This window comes from Coturnix japonica, chromosome 7 (genome assembly GCF_054131305.1).
Source record: "Coturnix japonica strain WE chromosome 7, WE-NBRP24, whole genome shotgun sequence".
Classification (NCBI taxonomy): Eukaryota; Metazoa; Chordata; class Aves; order Galliformes; family Phasianidae; genus Coturnix; species Coturnix japonica.
In genome coordinates, this window is record NC_140669.1 from 26374279 (window position 1) to 26397548 (window position 23270).

Below are 23270 nucleotides of genomic sequence, written 5' to 3' on the forward strand. Positions count from 1 at the left end.
TCTCATCCTCGAATTTGCCTGTCTGGAGCGTGGTTCTGTACTACGTGGCAATAACGACACGTGCTGCTGATAAGCAAAACTTTCCTCCATCGGCAGGGTGTTTTTTATCATTTTCTGATAGGCGCAGTCAGTTTGTGTATCTGCGCTCGTAGCAAATTGATTGACTGCTGTAACGCTTACACCAAGGGAAATGTTTTTGCCTACTGTGGCTTCTTTTTTTAAGTTACAAATTTAATAAATCTCATTTTTAATTAACAAAGTAAATATAAAACTGAGTTGGGTGTTTAAAGGGAAAATGTGCAAGAACCCCATGGCTGAACAAAAGCATCTGAGCCTTTTTAGCTTTGAGACACGTTCAGTCTCTTCCTTGTTCTTGACTGTTGAGAAGTATTTGATATGCTGGGAAAGGTTAATCACTCCTGAAAGGGAATCAAAACCATAACAGTAAAAAAGATGTAAATTCCTACTTAGTGGTGGTTGTTTTATCAGCGTTGGTTATTCTCCTGTGCATGTGATGTGTGGCCTTGTTTTCCTTCTGCCTTCTCATAAATGAGTGCAGTAAGTACCTGTATATTTTTAGGGGCCGTGGTTGCTTTAAGCTCCTTCCAAGTATCCGTGTGCCATATGGTAGGTTTTGTTTGCAGGATGGGGTGCAGCCTGCTGGCACTGCCCTTTCAAAGGAGACGAGTTAAAGTCCCAGCAGGGCATGCTGCAAATGAGATGCTGCCAGCACTTCAATGTCTGCCCACTCTGCCACAAAGGTATAACGGGGGGTTTGGCTCCTGAATAACAGGCAGCTACCGGTGAGCTACGTGGTGCACAAACAAGCTGGGCAGTGCTCTGGAGAGGTCAGCCTGTTGGATTAAGTGGTATGGCATGCACTGGACTTGGGAGGAGCAGCTGGTGCTTTAGCAGCTGTTTCTGTATTGAACCAGATCTCATCTCTTGTCAGATTTAGGGAAATGCAAACAAGTTTCAGGCTTGTTTGGACTCAGTCCCTTCTTCCATAACTCAGAAGCAGACTAAGATCATCGGTCTTAGGGAACCTTCTTTTCCCCAGCTGCCCCTTACGTGTTCACACATAAGGAGAAGGTGGTGGTGCTATGCCATTGGTTTACCATAGGCTTGGTTTCTCTGCAGCTGCTTATGTCTGAAGAGATGTCAGGGCTCAGGGACTGTTGATCCACACGGGTCAATCTGATGCATGGATTGCTGATATGAGTCTTTTCTGAGAATTTAGTTCTCAAATGATGTAAAGCAGGGAAAAGGGAAGGGTAGGTCTTCCCACAAGCTAAAATATGAAAGCCAGTGACGGAACAATCAGATATAAAGTCCTGCGGTACGTTTGCTGTGACTACACTGTTCAGCCTCGCTACTCTTTCCCATTCCTCCGCTGACTTTGGTCAGAGGTGCTTTGCAGTGCTGGGGTTTCATAAGGTACCTCATGTGCAGGAGCAGGAACCCTCACTAGAGAGTGTGCCAGGAAAACAGCAGCTCTTAGATCAGTGATGGCTTTTACCCAACTCCTTTTGTGTCTGCAGTTGGTTTTTCACTGTCTTCCTCACCCGGTAGAACATGACCTGGAAGATGATTTGGGATGGGAAGATGGATTATTTCTTTGTACTAAAATAGGAGCGCACCAGGATGCAGCGTGTTGTAAACACCAAAATTAGGTAGACTTAGAGGTGCACTGAAAGAGAAGACCTTCTTTGTTAGGAGCCTAAAATGGGGGGGTGCTTTAGGAGGTACATCAGCACCAGGCATGTTGCGGGGCTCTGCCTGGCCACCCCAGGTTGTCCAGCAAGGGAATCCCTGCTGTGGGTGTGAGGGTGCTGGCTGCTAACTTTGACAGGTTTTTTATTTTAGTTATTTTCATTTAAACATTTACATCACATCTCATTACCTTCTCTGAGCTGTAATTAGAAATCCTGTGGAATTAAGAACCATTAAGTTCATTGAGATTTCAGCCTTGGGAATTTGCCCAGAGGCACACAGCTTACTGCCTTCATGAGGCTTGACTTTCTTGGAGCTGTCTCCCGCTCCTCTGCTTCATCCAAGCCTTTGTGAAATGGAACCATATTTTCAGTTTCACTAATTAATTGCTCTTGCCAACCAACAGATGTTTTCTAGCCTTTGAAGGCCAGGAACAGCCAGGTATATCACTTGTGCAGCCTCATACTGACTTAGTATGCAATTTGAGCAAGAAGTTTTCAAGCATTTAGGATATCGCTTCCATTAATTTATTTACTTATCAGTTGTGTTGGTGACGATGGATTGACCTTATAAGACAGTGCTAAGAAAAGCCACAGAACAGCATGGGCAGTGCGGCGTGCAAAGAGTCAAGTTTGAATGCAAAGGAGCCCAGACCTGACACTGGGAAAGCAGCTTCTTTGTTCTGCCCTCTCTGCACTCAGCACATTGTCTGTTGTGTGCTGGGAAGCTCTTGGGCAAAGAAAATATTCAGACTTGTCCTTAATACTGAGGATGGCAGCTGTAATGACAGGATTGGTGGGTCTGGGTGCTTGCGCTCCCCTCCTGTTGTCTATGTTATTAAAAATGATCTCATTGAAATAGATGTCATTAATCAGTGCCAAACACAGTTTAGCTAGGATGCAGACAAGGACAAACTGCACTATCGCTGCCTGCTGATAGGAAATGTTTGGGCTAGTTTAATGGCACAGTGATGAAATGCTGGAGGCAAACCCATCCTTCTGGAAGAGTGCTCTTCCACCAGCTATGGCAATGGAGGTTAGCCTTGTTACTTCCCAGGTTGCATGGGTACAGGGCAGAATCTGCCTACCATGCAATGAACAGAGATGTTCTATGTGCATGAGGTGCACATCACACTGCAGTCTCAAGTTCATGTCAGTCCAGAACAAGGGGACACTCCTGGTCTACTGCATTGTAATGGAGAGCAGATGGAGTTCAGGGCAGTTCATCTGCTGGGGAAAGGAAGGAGGTGTGTGCTGGGAGTGTTTGCAGCCATGTTGGTCACAGTATTGCTAGAAAGAAGGACAGAAGGGGTGTTTTCATGACAGCTTTTAAGAAGGCAGGTAGGATGAGGCCTTCATGGAATGAAGACTGGTGGGAGGTGAGAAGACACTTGTTTAATAGCAAGCAGAAGAACTCAGAGAACTTCAAACAGAGAAGGCTTGAAGAGAAAGATGGTGGTCCTAAAAATGTTAGTAGAGCAACTCTGAGCTGTGCCTTGTGCTGAATACTGTGTCACTGTTGTTCTAGTGCCCACTGACCCAAGTGATTGTATAGGCATGATTAAGGTGCTTATTTGCCACTGTAAATATCTGGTTTGAGGTTCATATCTTAAAATTAACTGTGTTAAAATTCTGTGTTTAAAAAAACTATTTTTTGTAATAGCTGCAATTCATTTGTTGACACTGTTTCTTATATTTTATTAGGTACGCAGAACTGGGGTGTAACTAAGGCCAAGTGGTCTGTGGCCAGATGTGATGGTTGAGGAACGTGTGAGATTTGGGGCTGGAGAGCAGGTAGCGGGCACATGTTGGCTGTGTGCCTGTGGTGTCAGTGCTTGGCAGCGTGAGCAGGCTCTCCAACATCCCATCAGATTCCAAGCCTGAATGTAGTGTGTGTGCAGAAGCGTAAAGCAGGACTGACAGTGACCTCTTTGCGGTTATAGCACAAAAAGGGGGAAAAAACTAAGCAAGCTGGGATGCAAGAGGCTCAGACCTTAGCAAACTTGTTAAATAACAAGAAAGGAGTGTTGATGAGAACAATCAGGAAGGCTGTTATTTGGTTTATAGGCTGACTTCTGGCTGTGTTCAGCTGCAGTGGTGAGAGGGCAAACAGTCCCAGCCCTCTGCTCCAAGGAGCTGTACCAGAGCTGCTGGGCAGCCCCTGTGCAGGAGGCAGGCTGGCAGTTGGACATGAGCGTTCCTCAGCACAGCAAAGCCAGGGAGAGGCACGGGTGCTTCCCACCTCAGACAGCTTTCCATTAAAATTCCTCTTCAAAGAGTCAGTGTCGTATCTCAGGACAGGTTGAGCACAGGGCCTGGAAATGTGTGTCTGTGAACAAATCCCTTGTAGAGGTTTTAATCTCAGCACACAGAGACTCTTTCGAGCCCAGAAAAAAAGATGAGCTGGGTTATGCAATTGCTGTATCTGGCATCCAACTAGCTGCATGCCAATTACCAGCCAGTATGCAAATGCTTGTACTGAAGCTCAGGATGCAGCTGGACGCAGCTCTGGGCATCCTTCCCAGAGTATTTCCAGCCACATTATGACAGTTTTGAAAGAGAAGGGCTCTGTGGAGCCAGTAATTTTTTACAGCCTTTCAGAGAATGGTAGAAATTACCACCACATACAGATCTTAACTATTTTATTGAAGGGAGAAGGAATTTCTGCACGCTGATGCCAATCAGGATGTACTTGAGGCGCTCGCACTCCAAGACAGAAGGCCATCGGTCTGTTTGCCAAGTGCACGGCCTGAGTGCCAGATGTGCTTAGGCTAGAAAGCAGGCTTCTTGAATTTGTCTGGCTGCGTGAAAAGAATCACAAAATACACTGCCAAGTAATGTCGGAGTTGAAGCTTCCAGGGGTGCTGCAGGGAAGCCCTGCTGCGCTCAGATGCCCCCGGCCCTGATGAGGTTTCTGTTCATGCTGCAGCTTGGCTTCCCACATGAAAGGAGTACTTGGGAAGGATGCAGCAGTGGCATATGAACTGTCATGCAACATTGACTTGCACAATGCCTCCCATAACGAGCTGATTCCAGGAGGACAGGGATGTGGTAGACTCACTGTTACATATTGCTGCAGATGGGAAAGATAAATTGAGAGCTGCCATTAGCAGACATGAAACATTTCAGGTTTGATCAAAATATTATTTATCAAGTGCCCTGCCAAGGAGAGGCATTTAAACGCTTGTCTGACTTTGTGGCACAGAAGTGAATCAGTCAAGGTACGTGTCCTTATCATGGGTGGGGAAATGAACATTTTATGATGAGAATTTTGTAATAAGTTTAGGGAAGGAAAATATAACTGTTTTGAGCACTGTTTCTCAAATTTGGTTCACGTGGTTGATGCTAAGTGAAAGATGATGCTCTAAGCACCAGCTACAGTGTTCTCTGTCCTGAAATGGGAGGTTCTCAGCACTGCCTGGCATTCCTTTAGGCTGCCTCTGAGGAGCAGAAACCATCCATCTGGAGAGATGCTTCCGTGGCAGCACAATCTCTGAGGAAAAATGAACCAATGCAGTGAGCCAGAAGGAGTGGCCTGGCTGTGTGTTGTCGTGCTGTTGCAGCATCTGATTGGTGTGACAGGTGAAGGAGCCGATGTGGATGTACAACCTCTGGGCACGGGTAACATTTCCACAGGGCAGAAGCAGCAGCACTGGGATCTGCTCAGTCTTTGCTGAGAGATTTGGAGGATGCCTGACACAGAGAGCAGAGTCTGTGTCATGAAAGACTGAAAGGCAAGCCTTGGGACAGCTGCTTCGGGTCATTCCATTAGATCATATCACACAGGATGCTCGCTGTTAAAGCTGATCAGACAGCAGAAATAAATGCCAGTACTGCGATATCTGTCAGAGCCTCTAGATGAGGCCTCTGGGATACTGGTGTGCTCTGTGCCCTGCAGGTGCACCCAGCACACTGTACATCATCTGCCCTGGCTGTACATCATCTCTGCTGGCTTTCTGCTGAGGAGTAAGGACAGGGTGGAAGGGAGGATTATTTGGGATCAGCAGGTTTTGAGCACTTTGAATCATTGCGTGCCTGTGGCTGTAGCACTTCTTGACACACGTGGGGGACGTGCTTTTAGATAAATGGTTTATTCTGCATGGTGTCTTGCATCATGAAAGTGCTTTTTCATCGCTTTGCAGTAGAACACTGTACGAACTGTGCTGTAGGTGGCTGGTCATCATGGAGTGGCAAAATAACTCGGGTTGCAAGGGACATGCAGGAATCATCTGCTCCAGCCTCTGCTCTTTCTCATGCGTTGTACTGTGTGGTGACCTGTCAGCACTGCATGGGTGCACAGCAGGAATGTCCATCTCGATGTCTGCAGCGCTTCTCTCCTAATTCGGTGACACCACAGGAAGCTGTATCGTTACAGCGTTACGTTTTATACCTGTTAATCTGCCTGTCCTCCCTGAAAATTAGACTGAGAAAGCAGTAAATCAGGTAGTTGGCTGCTAACACCAGGACTAACATTTGACTTTAGTGATGCAATTATAATCTCCTGAAAATTAATATCCCTGTAACAGAGTCTGTGTGTTATGGTAAAGCTCTTCACCTGCAAAGTCAACAGGGTCAAACAGCTTTCAGAAGCCAGTGATGTGAGTGGGACCAAACAAATGAGGTGGGGAGCATTGTAAACAGCTCCTGCTGCTTCTGCAGGTAACATCTGAAAAGAAAATGCTGGATCTAGGGCTGATCATATGGCTTTAGGCTTGTTAATTAGAACCAAGGGTATTGTGCTGCTGATGGCAGGTTCCTGGCTAAGGAAAGTGTTCTGGTTGGAGTCAGTGCATCCTTTTATTCTCCTTTACTAAGGTGGAGTAATGAGTGGAGTAGGAAAACTCCATCGGAATTGGAGGGGAAGGAGATGGTAAGAGTTTAAACCTGGGCTTAAACATGTAGGGGGAATTGAGATTTAAGTGCACCAAAGCTGCAGTGATCATTGCAGAATGTGTTTAGTTAAGCAGCCACTGGTACAGCTCAATCTATCTGGATTATGGAGACATACTCCTTACTTTAGCACAAGCCAAGTATATTTAGTAAAGTATATTACACTGAAGAACAGGACTGTTTCTTGGAGAAAGAAGCACGTCTTAAGTTGACTGTTTTCTTTCAGGTAGATGGGATGTTTTTCTGTTACTTGTTTCATTTAGCTGTTTCTACTGCATTCTGTTCTGGATGACTTTCTCCATACGTTGAAGCTCTCGGGGCCCATGTAGGTGTGTTTTATGTGCCCTAAGGTCTCAGTAGCTGTTCAGAGCACAAGGAAAAAATGGGACTCATTAGCCCGATGCTGAGTTACATGCTGTATGTGGTTCTCTGCAAATGGGGTAGGTGTGGAACGTGTCTTGTAAATCTGTCTCATTTACCCCAAAGGGCTGGGAGATTTTGCAGCTCTATTTCTTTTTACAAAGTAAAATAAATATCATGTTAAATGATATGATGCCTTAAAATTAATAAGGTGTATTTATAAGGAGAACTCAGGACATGCACAGAGTCAGGAGTTATCTGAGCAGATCCATGTGTCCTGTTTGAGTTTGTTTAATATGATGTAAGCTGTAAATGAAGCTGAAGCTCTCTTTGGTTGCTGAAGACAGGTTGGCCAGAGCCTGTTGTCCTTTAATGAAGTAGCTGAATGACTCACAGGGACTATGCAGATCCATCCTCACACACTGCTATGGTGAAATGTAGTCCATCCAACTCAGTGAAAAGTAAGGAAATTGCTCATTGTCATTTAGGAAGCAACGCAGATTTTAAAGATTTATGCTCAGTTACTACAGCCAGCATTCTTAGTTACTGAGCAATTGGACATACGGGCTCATAGCCTGTGCATAACATTGAGTGCTTGTGATAGAAATAAAGAATATTTTGCTGTTGCTGTCGAGCCTTGAAACTGACTTCCAGCTAATGACCCAAGTAATCTTTACTTGAAATTGTGTAATTGAGATCGAAGGCTGCGCGGGGCTTCTAGCTGGTACACAGATTCCACATCCGTGAGCTTCTCTGTATGGTCATTGAGCTGAAATGGAGAAGGTTAAAACTCTCATTTTCATTATCAAGCTCCCCCTGTCTCCCGATACAAATGTGACATTTCAATTTTACACAGTCCGACTCTTCTTAAATCATCTGTATAAAAACTTCAAACCTTGATTGATGATGGATGAGCTATTGTCTCCTAAAGCACACAGTTCTCATTACCCTTAAGACATAGCTTATTAATGATGGACCTGAAGTGCTTTCCCAGTGGGTCGTGAGCAATCTACTGTGCTAAGAGATCAAAAGACTTGGTTTGGTATGAAATTTCCAGGCCAAAGCCATTTTTACAAACGGCATCTCAAGTGTTGACAGTGTTTTGAGGGTGATACGGTATCTGACAACAAATCCCTGTCATCTGGGTGATAGTGGCAAAGCTGCAGCGCTGTCAGTGTGCAGAGATGCTTTGGCTCAAATGGAGGCCGACCTTGGAAAGTAAGTGTCATTAATATGCGCTGTACGATGAGTCTGTGCAGAGAGCACTGGTATGTGGTGTAGTGTAAGAGGCAGCTGCTTCATTATAGTGGATAATTACCGTGCAAGGTATAAGGTGTCTTCTGTTTTGCTTTTGAGGTTGTTAGTGGATGTTACTAACAGTTATCTAACTATTTTCTGTTTCTCTGTCCACCATAGAGCTAGTGCTTTTCCTTCTCGTTGTGCTTCCTTCCAGTTCAGTGTGGCAGCTGGCTTCATGGGACCAGAAAGGAGCTTTTAATTCGTAACCCTCAATAAAAGTAGCAGTTTTATAACCAATTTTATAACTATTTTAGAAGTAGATCCTACTGCAGAGTAATTGCCAACAGCTCCCAGTGCATATCAACACACAAGTTATTTGCGCTTAAGGGTACAGAGTGGAATGCGAGTGTGTTTTGGCAATTGAATTCACTTCAGGAGTTGGGTAGCAGACCATGGGGGATTTTAATGTACGTGAGAAAAAAGCAGCTGAAGAAAATGCTCTTTTGGCAGGTGGATGAGAAGTTCTTTCCATCTCCAGTGTAACCAGATGATGTATGTGCAGAGCTACTGTCCGTTTGTGTCTGAAGCTTCTGGTGGCTGGTAATACATTTCCAATGACCCCACTCAAACGTAGAGCAAATGCCTTGAATGTAGCCCCTTTTTGAATGTAGCAGACCAAGTGTAAGCTGTATATGTTGTATCTTTCTGTGTCTCTGTGCAAGTATATGTTTGTATTTGGTGGCTGCCAGAGACCTGTATGTGTTGTTGCTCTTCTGTTGGCACTGTAAGGTAGGTTACCAGAGTACCTGGTAATCGTTCTGCTTCATCTCCTGACTAATGGAAGCCAGAAAGTAGCAGATAACACGGATAATACATTTCTGATTGCAGTCCCTGGATAAATAACCATTTAACAGAATTCGAATAATATGTAGATGTAAGTTACCCACAATCATTTGGCAGCTCTCCACACAATAAGCAAAATAATGACAGCAGTCAGTGGTGAGTGCGCTCACTGCTTTATTTTCATGTAACTTGGTTGAAGTAGTGTGGGAACACACGTAGTTCTATGTAGCTCCATTCCAGGTAGCAGGGCTGGGTTTGGATTAATCGTGTTCTAGTGTCACACAAAAGTTGCAAGATGCATTACCTCTCTAAGGTATTTAAAGTGGTTGCTGCTGTAAGCAGTGCTTGTTCATGCGTCTTCAACAGCCCTCAGCTTCATTCTCTGCAGGAGAAATCAAGCCCACAGGTGGATGTGTTGTTCTGGCCACTGTCTGTCCTTGGCAGGGCCCAGCAGGAGGGCTCCTCCTGCTGCATGGTGTAATAAAAAACTCTCTTGTGTCTGCCTTCCTTTGCCTGCTCATCTGCGTAGCCAGACATCCCCGCCTTGCTCCTCCTGTTTATTGTTTAACTTTATCACCCACTTTCAGTGCTGTAAATTAAAAGGAGATGATGACTTTATGATGATGAGTTCATTATACAGTAACTCTTTTGTATATTGATTGTGTTTGTGCTTCATTTGCTTAACACGTGCTGGGGTTTATTAGGTCTTTCCAGGCATTGTTCATGCTAAGAGAGGGCACAGAAGCAGCGGATGAATCTGAGTTTGTTAATTCAGTGCAGCCAATACATCTGTGCTGATTTACACAGGCAGAGAACTCTGCATAAAGAACAGTACAATAGCAGTTGGGGAAAGGGAGCTAGAAGGGGGCTGAGTTTAGATCCAACGGAATGGGAGGAGCAGAGCAAAATCACATTATGGGTTGTACTGAACGTGGAGTTTATGGCCATTCAACAGCTGTAAGAGCCCACCTTATCCACTATGACTCAGGTTTCTTAGGTCTGCTCGTGTGGCGAGATGGTGTAGACTTGAATCCTGTCATCTGTGAGAGATGCTGAGGTTTGGGGCAAACACAATTAACCTGATTTTGGGGGCCAGGCAGTGGGTACGGCAGCCATTATTCGGTGGTGAGGGAAGTGGGGCCGCTTGCTACGTTGGCTCCTCGTAAATCACAGGAAAAGCTTTCATTAAAGAGAAGCCAGTTTATGGTTACTTTGACACTGAAAAAGTGTATTTCTCCACAAATTGAAACTGTGAGGAATATTTCAGAGTGAAACAGTGCCTGATACACAAGAACACATCCAAGTTTCTTGGAGGAAGCAGAAAATTTGATGGGTATTGTCATGAGTGAATGCTCTACAAAGCAGAAATGATGCCAGCAGCAGGTGTTCAGGGGCACTGGCTGACAGTGGCACTATTTGGAGTCACGTGCCAGTGTTTGAGAAGCTATCAGGGTAGATTTCTCCATTTTCCATGGCTTGTTAGATGTTATTTTTAATCAAAATCTGGGCCATTGTGGATTAGCTGATCCTGTGTGTAGCTGGGGCGACACGGAGAAATCAGCAGTAATCATGTTTTCAAGTGTGCTTCTGAGTCCTCCTTTTTCTGCAGAGCAGAATTGCTAGCAGATGCTGGGCGGCTGTGGGTTTTTTTCAGGGATCATAAGAATATCATACAACCAAATCATCGCTATAACTCTAATCTGGGCTCTTTTTTGTATAAGATTATTAATATTGTTGTTGGTTTTGGTTTTAAGCTCCTTTTCTATGAAAAGCCAAGCTTTCTGAGAAATAGGTATCAATACTCTGAACTGATTAATATGGCAGAAAGATGTATTTACAGATGATCCTTTATTTAATATGTTCTTGCATTGGGGGCTGCCTGCCCTGTGTTCTGTGTCCTGCGTGCTCTGAAATGTTAAAAGCACAGTAACTCCTGGTTGTTTGTCAATGTAACATTGTACTCAATGTGACAGTGTAACTCAGTATTCCCTCTGAAGCTTGTGACAAGGACTATCAGCCCACCCAGACATTGCCACAGTGCTTGGGATTTCGTCTTAATGTCAGTGTAAGGTGAGACACTTGTGGCCGCATGGCACCACTTAATGTCATGGGGAGGTGCCATAAGTAACCAGCTTTCAACTTTCCTTTGCTCAGCTGCGGTCTCTTGTCACTAAGTGGTGGAGGAGGCTTTAGCCTGACAGCTCTACCCTCCTTACTTACTCCAGGATGAGAGTATTCCTACCTCAGGGGGGCACATCCGCTTATTCTGTGTTATAAGTGTCCATACGTATTAATGAAATGAGGCATGATGTGACTGCTTGTGTGTTTGGGAGTCACTTAAGTCCTGGTATTTATTTTACCCGCAAATAATACCACTCTTATACACCTGAATGCACTAGAACAGCACAGAAACCCAGTCAGTAAGCTATGAGCTATGTGCCTGTCTTCATCAGGCTCTTTCTGTATATAAATAAATAGTTCCTGATTGTAAACGTTGTATGCTATTTACCACCTTGTTTTCGGTGTTAGGTGAGGTTACAGCGTGAATCTCCATGTTTGAATTCTGTACCCTCTTCCTCCCGTGCACATAGCAGCAGTAAACTTAATTAGCTGTATGCCTAAAGCCTTACAACTATGTTCTTCTGTTCTTTTGTGCAGAAATACTGAATGGAGGGGTGTATGTTGGCCAGAACAAATTCCTTTGCTTCGCAGACACCATTCATTGGCAGGATATTGTGCGTAACCCCTGGGCCTCCAACTTCACTTTGGTTCCAACAAATGGCAGCTCGGGATGTAAGTACTGGTTTTATTCTTTGTCTTGTCATCGTCACAGCGTGACACAGTATAAATATGACCATAAGTTTGTTCCCGATCCTTTGTTACAGAGAATTATATTTGTTCTTTCTCCCCTTTTGCTACGTTCTTCCAAGTTTATATGATACTTACAAGAACACATCCTAATCTTCACTAATCCCTGTATCCTTAGAGAGCATTTGTGAAGTCTTACATTTTTTGAGTTTTTTTTTCTCATCTACTTTCTTTCTTCTGCATATTCTTTTATTTCTGGTTATTTCTAATGCCATCATACTGCCGTGGAAGCACAGACATTATTGTTGTTATGGAATTGTTCTTGCAGCTTAGTCTGGTCATAGTGTTCCACCTGTGTTATCATAATCAGCTGCTGGAGTAATTATGGTACAAGCTCACAGATACACACACTTGAAATAAGAAAGGAACATGAAAGAAGCAGGTCTTCTGTTATCTGGTGTGTATCTGTGAAGAAACAATTTGCCAAGAGTGGGGTGGCCTTCACAGCATCACTAGCATCTCTGGGTTTAGTGTGCTCCCTGTTTTAATGTTCTTGTTTTCCAGTTGTCTGCATGTTGTCATTAATGTGGTTGATCTGTTTCTCTGTCTCCCTTCCCTAGAGTTATTCATCTTTAGATGGTTCTTGGGACAGTAGTGATTTGTGGTGAATTCATCAGTGATGCAATGATATGAAGTGGTTAAATTTAAATTCTTAGTGTAGGAAAATGTTCTCAAATGCGTATCATACTCTTACGGTATATTTGGATTGAAGTTCAGGTATAGGCTGGGAGGAATCTATCTGAATTCAGGAATGACACCAGAGCAGATGTTGTTCTGGGCATTCCTGATACAAGGCTGTTCTGGAGCACTTGCTGCATCCTTGGGTGTCCTGCGTGGATGTGTAAATCACTGATTGCCTCCTTAGCTTCTGCAGCAGTCAAGTAAGACCTTAAGTTCTTCAACTGTATGTTAAGCATTCAGAAAACAACGAACAGCCTCTGGATAAAGACTATCTGATTGAGTTTCCTGATTTTAAGCACAAACTGGTTTCTAACCAAGTGCTTTGTGTTCCAGTTGTTTTCTGTAAGGACGGCTTTCTTTTGTGTGTCTCACCTGCTGCCCTCGAAGAAAGAGCACAGCTACTTGAGACACGGCTTCCTGTGGGAGCCTGCCAAACTCCTCAGGTCCTCATTTGCCAGCTCAGGAGCTGAGCCTCTGCTCCTCTGCCTTCTGGCTGCAAACCTGACACAGTTGCAATGCAGCCAGCAACCTTATTTGCATATTAAAAAGCTCATCACTGGCAATGATCAGTTCTGAGCAGAACTGATAAAACCTTAGAAGGTTGGGGAGTACCTGTACCCTTCTATGAATCTTTACTTCAACACAAGAGAGACTTGGTTGTTATTCTGTTTTGTTCTGTTGGGCTTTCTCATAACCTTTGCCAGCTCTTCCAGAAAATGCTTTTGCAATACCAAGGCAATAAGCTCTTTTAGAAAAGCAACTAACATCAATGATATCTTTCTGAGCTAGCAAAAGTTCTGCTTGTGACTCCAGAGGAATCAGAACAAGGTCGGTGCTGAGTATTTTTGGAATCACCACCGGAAAATAATGGAAGTAAATGTTAGCTCCCCCAGCAGGATGAAAGAGTACATGTCTCTCTGTCTGGTTTACTGGGGAAAAGTAAAAGTGGTTCGTTTTGAGCTGCATGCAAACATAGGGAGCTTTGCTAATTGTGCTTGATAAAACTGATAGATAGCATAATGTAAGGGGTGACTGGGAGCTGCCTTGTGAGGCATCTTCATTAAGGCAGCCACCCAAATCTTGATTCTTTTCCTGTCTTTGAAACAACACAGGGCCCAGTTGGATGGTTTTTAATTTAACAAATGTAGGTCTCCTTCTCCAAGAAACCAGATTACGTCAATGCTATTCATAAGTGCTGTGAAATTTGACTTAATGAACTAAATTATTTATTTCTCCACAACTTACGTAGGTGAAAATCTGAAACCTGTTAGACGGAAACCAAACAAATGGCTGAGATGGCTTTAAAGTGTTGTTAAAGGCTTTGGGAAGCGTGGAAGTTAAATGCAGAAATCACCATTCAAAAGCAGCTAAAATTAAATACCTGTACACGTGTATATGTAATATAAACCTTCAAACCAAATCACTGCAAGAACGGTAGAATTTTATTACTGTGACCTGTCAAAAGGTAGGAGAAAGGGAGTATGTTACACTGGCTCACTCTTACTGTTTTTCCACTTCTGCAAGTGATACTCAGAGCATCATAGAGTCTTTAGTACTTTCCTATGTAGGCTATGAGTCGTGTGTTTTGGATCCAGAATATATTTGTCCTGTTTATTTCACATGAATGTATTACATTGCCTGAAGTCTCAGGTGCCTCTGTCAAATGTGAATCTCAACTAAGTCCACTGGAACTTATTGAGTACATGTTGCTCAGCATTACTGAGAATACACTAAGTGCCTGAGATATCAGGAAGGCCCTCTGGGACTCTCTGTCAGAATACCTTGAAAAAAAGTGAATTTTTTTTTACTGCTTATCTGAAAGCTTTCACAGGAGGCGGAAGAGGTCTGTCAGGGCAGCTGTGTCACTGTGTGAATGTAAATCTGCCAAATCTGCTGTGTCAAGTTCAACAGAGGCTGTACTAGTAGGAATTCAGGGAAGTCTGTGTAAAGGTGTTCATGTTGGATGGGGTGGATGGGTTGAGCTGTGTGACGTGTGTGGCTCTGAGCTGCAGGAGTAGAGGGAGAGCATCTGCCACAGGAGTGGTTAGGGCTGTTGCACTGTGACCATCCCAGTGTGCTCTCTGACAGAGAAGGTTGTGGCACCAAGAAAATGCTGACTGGCATGAGCTTCAGAACCAGGTAGCCCATGTCTCAGCATCACTAGCTTTGCTTCCGACCACTGCTAGTGGACATCATATCTCCCCTGAAGCCCTACAGATCATAGGCCCCCCGCCCTTCAGAAGTGCCCAGTGCACAGCATTTCCCAGGTTTTCGGCTGTGCCAGACTGTACTGCAGCAGGTATTGTGCACCAGCTCTGAGCTCCTTCATCCTTATCCTCAGTGCAGAGACCTGTGTTCAAGCTGCTGGTGCTGCTCTTCTCCCCAGCCACACACAACATCTTAGAGCGGTTGCACTTCCTGGAGGAGGGCACATGCAGGCATCCCTGCTGCTCCACAGCAATCAGCAGATGAAAAAGACAAAAGGGTAGAGTAAAATGAAAATGCTTTGAAATAGAACTAGTGCTTGTTCCGAACCTTGGATCTGCCAGCTCTGTGCATGCCTCCTCATTTACATCAGAGCTAGACAGAAGAGAATTTGGCCAGTGCGCTCCTGGGATGCTGTGCTCCCTGGATGCTGCTCTTCTGATTCCCTTCATCGCAGGCTTTCATTGTCATTTCAGCGTTAAGAAAGCAGTTGAAAAGGCCGTAGTGTCTTAACTACTGTAATAGAAGTGCTGCAGATGTATGAATCCTAAATGCTACTTCTCCTTTTTCTTTAGCCTGGAATGATTCTACCCATTTCTTCATGCTCTGATCAAATGCATGCAGAAAAGCTCATGTTAGAAACCTTTGGATTATACACTCATACTGCGAAGATGACTGTGGCCAGTGGCTGTGGGTGTAGGGCTCTGTGTGTACTGCTGCCATGCAATTCACATGTGCACCAGGGACCCTGTGTGTTTCAGCTGTGTGAGGGCAGTTACCTCTGTGCCTGGCATTCTGATTCATACAGTGGAATAATATAGTATTTACTATTGGCACAGCATTTTCTTACTCATATATTTTGGACAGAGCTTTTACAGTGGTTTGTAATATAATTAGTCTTCTCTTCGAGGTACTCGAAATCTCAAAGTTGCTTAATCAAGGAACAGAGTCATCCATTTAGGTGTATATAAGTCCGTTTGTTACTCCCATACTAAAAACCTGTCCTTCTAAAAATAAGCCACAAACACAAGCCATAGCTTAGCTAACGTGTGGCATTAGCTAATGCCACAGTTTGCAAGAGCGTGTTCCCCTGTTGTTGTATCCATGCTGGATTTGGTCTCCATTACGTAGGCAGAGGCCTGCCCTTTGGAGCTGGAAATCCAAGGTAAAGCTCCAAGCAAGAAATAAAGCAGGGAATAAGGATCGGACTTGTCTAAAATGACTCTACATTGGTAGAACTCCTCCTCTCCGCTTAGCTGGAGCATTAGCTGGAGACAATGCATTGTGTCAGTAAGGCTGGCTGCTTTCATCAGTGCCCTCCTGTCCTTAGCCGCCCTTTGGTGTGATGGGAGCCCCCGTGTGCCTGCTGCAGGTTGTTACAGGGCACTGTTCAAGCAGTTTCCAGTGGAGCTTTGCTTTGGAGGTTTTGTTTGTCAGGAAAGCCTTAAAGGTTTGAATGGCTGAGCTGGAGTCACTGTGCGCAGCAAACAGCGTAGGTTCAAATAATCAACAATGTGTTGAAAAGTGCTGAAGTCTGTGGGTGCATATTCATGACAGAGCTGTGAACTTTGGATAATAAAGATAAAAAGATTACTTGGCATTTTTTGGGGGGAAAAATCAAACAAGCTGCTTTTTAGCAAATGATTCAGTTGAAATACTAGATAGAAGTTAACTAGTGCCCAGCTTCAGCTGAACTCACAGCATTATGCACCTGTTGAAGTCTTGTACTGAGCTGGAGTTTGTGCTCAGTTCCTGTAGTGCACTGAGATCCACAGAACTTTTTCAAGCAGAACAGCTTTGTTTGGTGTTGTTCTTAACCTAGTACTTCTCTGTCTAATCACTGCTGGTAGTGTAAAGCTGCAGCTTCTGAGCCAGGCAGTAGTTCTCCATTCTTGCCATGATGCATAGGAAGAAAAGGCTTGTTCTTCATCCGCGTGCCTGTGCTTCAGTAAATCCCACAGTGTGTTTGAGGAGGATGCTTCTTTAAAGTTTTTTCCCTCTCTTTTACCTATTGTTTCATGGGTTTGTTAAGGGCAAAAGAAGCCTTCAAACACTGCTAGCTCTAATGTCCTGCACTCCAGTGCCCCAAAGTACTGCCCGCTTGCCTGGTACTGAGTCAGTACCTTTCTGAAGCACAGCTCACCACCCAGCCTGGCTCCTCGTGGAGGTGGTGGCCATCCCTCAAGAAGCTTGTTACCTCCTGCTGCTAGAAGAAATAATGCTGGGTGCCTTTATTTCTGATTTGAACGCAGATGCTGCTGCCTGTTACGTATTCTTCAGCTAGCTCCAAGAGCTCTCGAGTACTCTGCATTTTCTCCCTGCAGCAGTGGGATGCACAGTGTAATCAGCTCACCTCTTGATGCGATTTTCATAAGCTAAATAGACAGAGGGTCTCATGGCTCGCACTGTGAGGCTTTTCTTTGCAGCTCTTGAATAATTTCAATTGCTCTTCAATGTAAAATATTTCTCAATGTTCTTTCAGAATGGAGGAAGTGAAGTGTTTTATCGTGGGTTTAGCCATAACTCTATAGAAGTGAAAATTGTATCCTTTGTATTGAAGCTTCACGTGAGGAACCTGGTAATCAATCTGTTCTGACATCCGTGTGTTTCAGACAGTCCCAGCCATCCCTGTGCTGCTGCTGCCCTGCACTGTCATCTGCTGGGGTTTCAGGCTTCCTGTCACCTACATGTTGCAGTGCTTGAGGTTTCGGAATCATTTCTAAACTTTTATCTGGCGTGTTGACAAGCATCGTTCCAGGGATGATCCCTTGGAACCACAGCCCTGCTATGCTGCATTAGGTCTTACAGCTGCTTTTGGGAAGTCCTCAAGTAGCTGGTTCTTAATGCATTTTTCAGGTGTTCAGTTCACATTGAAAAATACAGACAAACCTAATGAAGTGTTTACTGTTCAGAAGGAATAGAAGATGAACTAGTCAGTGTCATGGTGCCTTACAAAGTCAGCTCTCAGTTGTCCAGCAGCAAACAGTTTAGGCTGGGGTTGGCTGTACCTGCATGCACATACTGGAATGGGGCTGAGCTGTCTGACGTACTCTTCTCTGCACTGTATGCATTCAGTTGAACCAGTGCTGACTCCATATTTTTTATTGCTTTTCTTCTCTTTTCCTCTGTTTCTCTCTTGGGGAGATGCTATGTACCCTATTGCCTCTGCTACTTAGTACTCTTTCTAAAAAGATATTTCTTAAAAATGTTGCAGTAATTGAAACACTTGGCAAAAACTTAGCTTAGTAGAGCTGTTTCTTTATGTCAGCCTACTTTAAGGCCTGATGGTAGCTAGCCCTGGTTTAAAACAAGCTGTGATGAAATTAATACAGCCCCAGTTAAGTACCACCTTAATAGAGGCCTTGTATTGTTCACAGAGCATAGTAACTTGCTGGTAGTATTGATAGGTGCAATATTATAAGTTGTACCATGGGATATTTAATTCTGAAGTAACTACATGATAGTTATGGCTACCTCAGATCCTTACAGTCTCTTCTGAGGGTCCCACCTTCCACAGGTTCTCAGTGATGCTGTGGCTAAGTATGTTGAATGTTACATGTGCACTCCAGCATTTCCAAGCAGACTTTCCAAAGCAGTCTTGTGCTGCACCACATCTCTGGTCCACTACCCTGGTGACCTGGTGAGTCAGGTAGCAGCGTGGTAGCAAGGATGGAGTCCTTTTGGGTGAGCAGCTGGCTGACGGGTTGGGCTCAGGGGGTTATAGTGGATGTGGTTATGTCAGGCTGGCAGCCGGTAATTAGCAGGGTTCCTCAGGGTTTCATTTTAGGGCCAATTTTCTTTAATGTCCTCATAAATGACTCGGATGCAGAACTAGAAGGTGTTTTGACTGAGTTTGCTGGTAATACTAAACTGGAAGGAGTCGTTGACTTGATTAAAGGTGGGGAAGCCATGAGGAGAGATGTAGACACATTAGAGAGCTGGGCATTCACCAACTACTTCAAGTTTAAACTAGAGCTAGAGCTGGATTCTACACCTGGAAAGGAGCAATCCTGGCTGTCTATATTCACCCCAGACTGGGGGATGAGAAGCTGGAAAGCAGCAGGAATGCTGAGAGGGATCTGGGGGTCATGGCCCCAAGCTGCTAGAGCTCAAGAAGCATTTGGATGGTACTCTCAGACATATGATTCTTATGGTTCCCTTCCAACTCGGGATACTCTGTGATTCTTTCCTTTGGGTGGCACTGCAGTTAGTTAGCAGAGCCTCGTGAGAGCTGAATGTGGTGTGGATTTAAGAGCATGGGAGGTTTTCCTTTAGACCAGAGGGTGCCTCCTGTTGCAGGTGGAACAGTGAACATGTGTCAGTCAGAATCAGTGGTACCCAACCACACATGAGGTGGCTGCCTTTTGTGCCATTATCTTGCAAGTGATTTTGTTCTTGGAAGCACAGTGGTTCTGCCCTGAAAAAGGCTGCAATAACAGCAGTGTTTCTGTATTCTGGCTGGAGGAAAGGAGCAAAGTGACTAATTCACTCTTAAAGCCAACTTTCAGAATAGCTGGTGTCTCATTTTGGGGAGTACATCCAAATTGGAAACTACCTACAGAGAAAATGGCATTCCAGAAAGTATGTGCTGAAGACATTTGTTATTGCAGAGCTGGTTAAATTATAACCTTTCATAGAGGTGAAGACTTGAAGTTCAATTAACATTTTAAATGCACATTTGGAGAGCAGTGAGCAGGGCCTCTGTGTGGAGGTGGTCCCGAACGCATTCCCTCATGGGTGTCACTGGGGCATAGCAGGAGCAGAAGCTGTTCTTTAGCATTGCCTGAAAGCTTCTTCCATGTAGAACACATCAAGCGCTCGCAGTGTGATGTTTCAGCAGCAGTTGCAGTTTCATGGATGTCTCTAATGGAAAGTTAATTTAAATCGGAGACATCCAGCAAGTCCTGCCACTTCTTGCTCAGTTTATGTGGAAGCTGCTCGTCCTGCCATTAAGGAAGCTGTTGTCAGGACAGGCGTTTTGTACTTAGCTGGAAATGAAAGACAGACACAGTAACAGAAGGCATTTATTTTAAAGGATAGCTTTTGCTGGGTTGTATAACTGAAGATGGAGGAATACATGAATGCAGGGCTTGTTTTCTGTGTTGGTGTAGCAAGCTGCACTGCTTGAAGGTGATGGAAATGCTTTTCCCTGTCTTAGAGCAGTGTTTGGAATAAAGGGAATCGGTTTAGTTTCCTAATAAATAACTTCAGTCTGTGTTTTCAGAAAGGATTTGTCAATTGGTAAATGTCCTTGAGACAGATTTGAAAGGCATGTGGACCTGGCTTTTAACGGAAATACGCTCCCTCTACTAGCTGAGTTCATGGAATAAAAAGTAAGAAGAGCAGGTACACCTGGCTAATGCCTGTAGATAATGCTGGGAGGACACAAGTCTTTAAGCTGCCAAAGCCTAATCCAGGGATCTAGCATAGGAACTGCTGCAAAGCCAGCGTTCTTAGGGTGTCGTGGGCTCAGAGAGGATGGGATGGGGAAAGCCAGCACTGATGGTCTCTGTAGAAGCTCTGACACGGGTGTCTCTCTGCCTTGAAAATACTTCAAAAAACAAACCAACCCCATCTTTGATACAATTCTGTCCTGTTTTAAAGTCTTCCTTTCTTCTGACAGCATCTGTAGGGAGTGAGTCATCCCTCAGGTTGAGCCAGTGTATCAGGCTCTTGTATAAAGATACTACAGTGTGGTACTTGCTCTGTAGCTGCAGAATTGAAGCAGCGCTCCACACTGTATTTTGTGGCAACTCCTGGTAAATGCTTATCTTTTGAAGGCAACCTGTGTGTGTATAATGTATTAGTGTGCACCACCTGTTTATAAACAGATTGGTGTTTAAGCGGTATATTACACAAGGGGGAGACTTTCAGCGTAAGTGAAAGCATCCCTTTCCATTATAAGCAGCTTGCTTCATCACAAACACCGGTGTTTCTTGAAAGTAGGAAATAAAGCCCAAATACTCCAAATATTTTAAACGGTCTAATTGAACGGTAATTGGCAGATTTGTAGTGGGTGGGTGGGTGGAATGGCTCTTTCACAGCAAGCCGCAGCTGCTCTAGCGAGCTGCCTTTGAAGAGCTGCTTAGGGAAGGAAAAGGAAAAGAAAGACTGAAAAATCAGCTGCTTAATTGCATCTAGTAGTTCTTGAAGCTACTGCGTGCCTCCACCCTTTGGAAGCTGGCTGCTGCTTGCTTTGCAGGACACGCATCCAGGCACGGTGTGGTCAGCTTTGTGCCACTGTGAGGGGTGCAGTGTGCTGAGGGGCAGCTGTGGGCAGGCTGCTCCAAAACACACAGACACGGGGTTTGCAAGTTGTTTAGTACGAATGGGTGCATCCAGTGTTGGACTTGATTACCAATTCACTGCATTACGTCCATGTGATAGAATGGCCACGGGGTCACCTCTGTGCTGATCTCTGATAGCTGGAGATTATCCTGGAACTCGCACTCTGAAATCTGTTTGCATGATTATTTTTAGTGGGTATTTGTGGACTTCAAACACTAAATGTAAATAGCAGAGTACATAGCCGAGCGTTGTTTTCCAACAGAGAAAGGGCCTCTGTGGTCTAGTTATTGTTTTGTAATAATAGCTTCTGTTTGGGCAGCCAGAGATACGTTTTGAAGAAGCAGTTAGATCTGGATGAGCCTATTAGGACACGTAGCCAGAGGTTGTCCAAAACTGGACGCTTAATTTCCTGGGGATGAGGGAATTCTCTCTGAGGTTTCCACTGAGTTGACTCAGGATTGGTTAAAATGTCAGCACACCCAGCTAGGCTCTGGAAGTACTGCATGGCATCGAGAACAAGTACAATGAATTTTAAAGCCGCTTGGATTTCAACTTTCTATTTCCTTTCTCTTTGGTTATTACTTTGTTTAAAAAATGGAAATTGTATGCCCCGCTGTTCAAACTTTATTACTGCTTTGGCAGCATTGCTAGAACATTAATAGAGGACGTTATTTTGATTTACGTGGTATTGACTTAGTTGATCTGTTTGAGGAGTGGAGGAGTTGGTATTAAACAAGCACTTGAGCACCTCTACATTTGGCATTTACTTTTCGACGTGTCTTTGAGTTGGCTGAGCGCCTCCTTTGAAAATTTCCTTTAACAGCACACAGATTTTCCTCCTGGGCTTACACACAGTGCCCAGAAAAGATACCTGACGGACCGTGCCCTCTCCTCTGCCACAGAGGAAAGGCCCAGTAAGTAACAGCCATGTGGTTGAAGGGAGCTGGTGCTGACGGTCTGTGTGCTTTAAGGCTGGCCCAGATGAGGCAGGGAGTTCCATTTCTATCCCACGTAGCCCCATTTAGCAGCACAAGTCCTGCTGCATGTGTGCAAGACTGTGTGTGGCTCGCAGAGGGCAATGCACTTCATTAGGAGTAATGATAATAAGGGGAGATTCCTGGGGTTTGTTGCTCCTGATGAGCCTGCCAAGCGGCAGGTACCACTTGACCTATCTTTAAAAAAGCTAGGTCTTTCTGGCTGTGTCTCCCAATTTGCTTGGGATCCCTACGTGTGTGTTCAGAAATGCGTTTGATGCTGATTGGAACTAATTTGCCACCACAGTGGGGGGAATTGGCTTGCATTGCTCTGCGCTAACAGCTATAAGCGGTGATAATTAATAGCTCCTAATTGCTTAATCAGTGTAAAGTTTTGCACCACATCATATGCAAAGGTTTTCATGTTATGTGGGTGAGCAAGCCCCCAATTAATGCATCAAGTCATACAGCCTTACCAGTGCTGTCAGTTCCAGGCAGAGAAAAATAGCTGGTGTCTTCATTACCCCCCTCAGGTCCCTTTCTGCAGTCGTTCCTGTGGCCTGAAGACATTTTTCTGTAGCAGCTGAAGTAACATTACAGAGCGCTTGCTATCAGCTCGCAGCTGTCAGTGATAAATACGAATTCACTGGCCTGAGCCCGTTTGGTGCTGCTGACATGCTCTTCTTGGCTTTCCATTTATTCCTTTACCTCTGGTGGCCAATCTCTCTTAAAATCAAAAGTGCCTGCCACCAGCATGTCTGCTGATACTCTGTAATTTCAGAACGCTCAACAGACTCCCAGTCCCCTACGTGCGCGAGCACCATCTCCATCATTACTCGTAGAAACGAATCCCCTTTGGCTGTTAGTTTTTGTTTGCTCTGGTGCTGGTTGGTGTTTATCTCCGCTCCCTCTGCCCTGCCTCTCCCTCATGCTGTCCCCAGATCTCTCCCTTTGCTTTCAGCGCCTGTCTCTTCATTTTGTAGACCTATCTTCCACACCAGGTTCTTTTCAGCTGCCTGTGTCCCAGTCCCTCCCCATTTGTGTTTCTCTTCCTATCTGCTAGGGAGGTCAGGGAAGATAGAGGTGATGCATGAGGCTGGGTGGCAGACTTGTTAGTCCTTGTTGGAAATGATAGTTAGCTGAAGTTTGCTTTCAGTTCAGCTGTTTTCCACAGCAGCAGTAGTAATTTCAAGTGCCATGTACAGCTTCT

General features: G+C 44.6%; 1 protein-coding gene across 10 annotated transcripts in view; it reads left to right on the forward strand.

Moving 5' to 3' along the window:
• Positions 1-23270, forward strand: part of ERBB4 (erb-b2 receptor tyrosine kinase 4) — a 480224-nt gene that overhangs the window by 300291 nt on the left and 156663 nt on the right. For all 10 annotated transcript variants that reach the window (XM_032445687.2, XM_032445688.2, XM_032445689.2 and 7 more), the window contains exon 4: positions 11703-11837. In XM_032445687.2, the coding sequence (XP_032301578.1) occupies positions 11703-11837 (135 nt within the window). The remainder of the gene's footprint in view (positions 1-11702; positions 11838-23270) is intronic.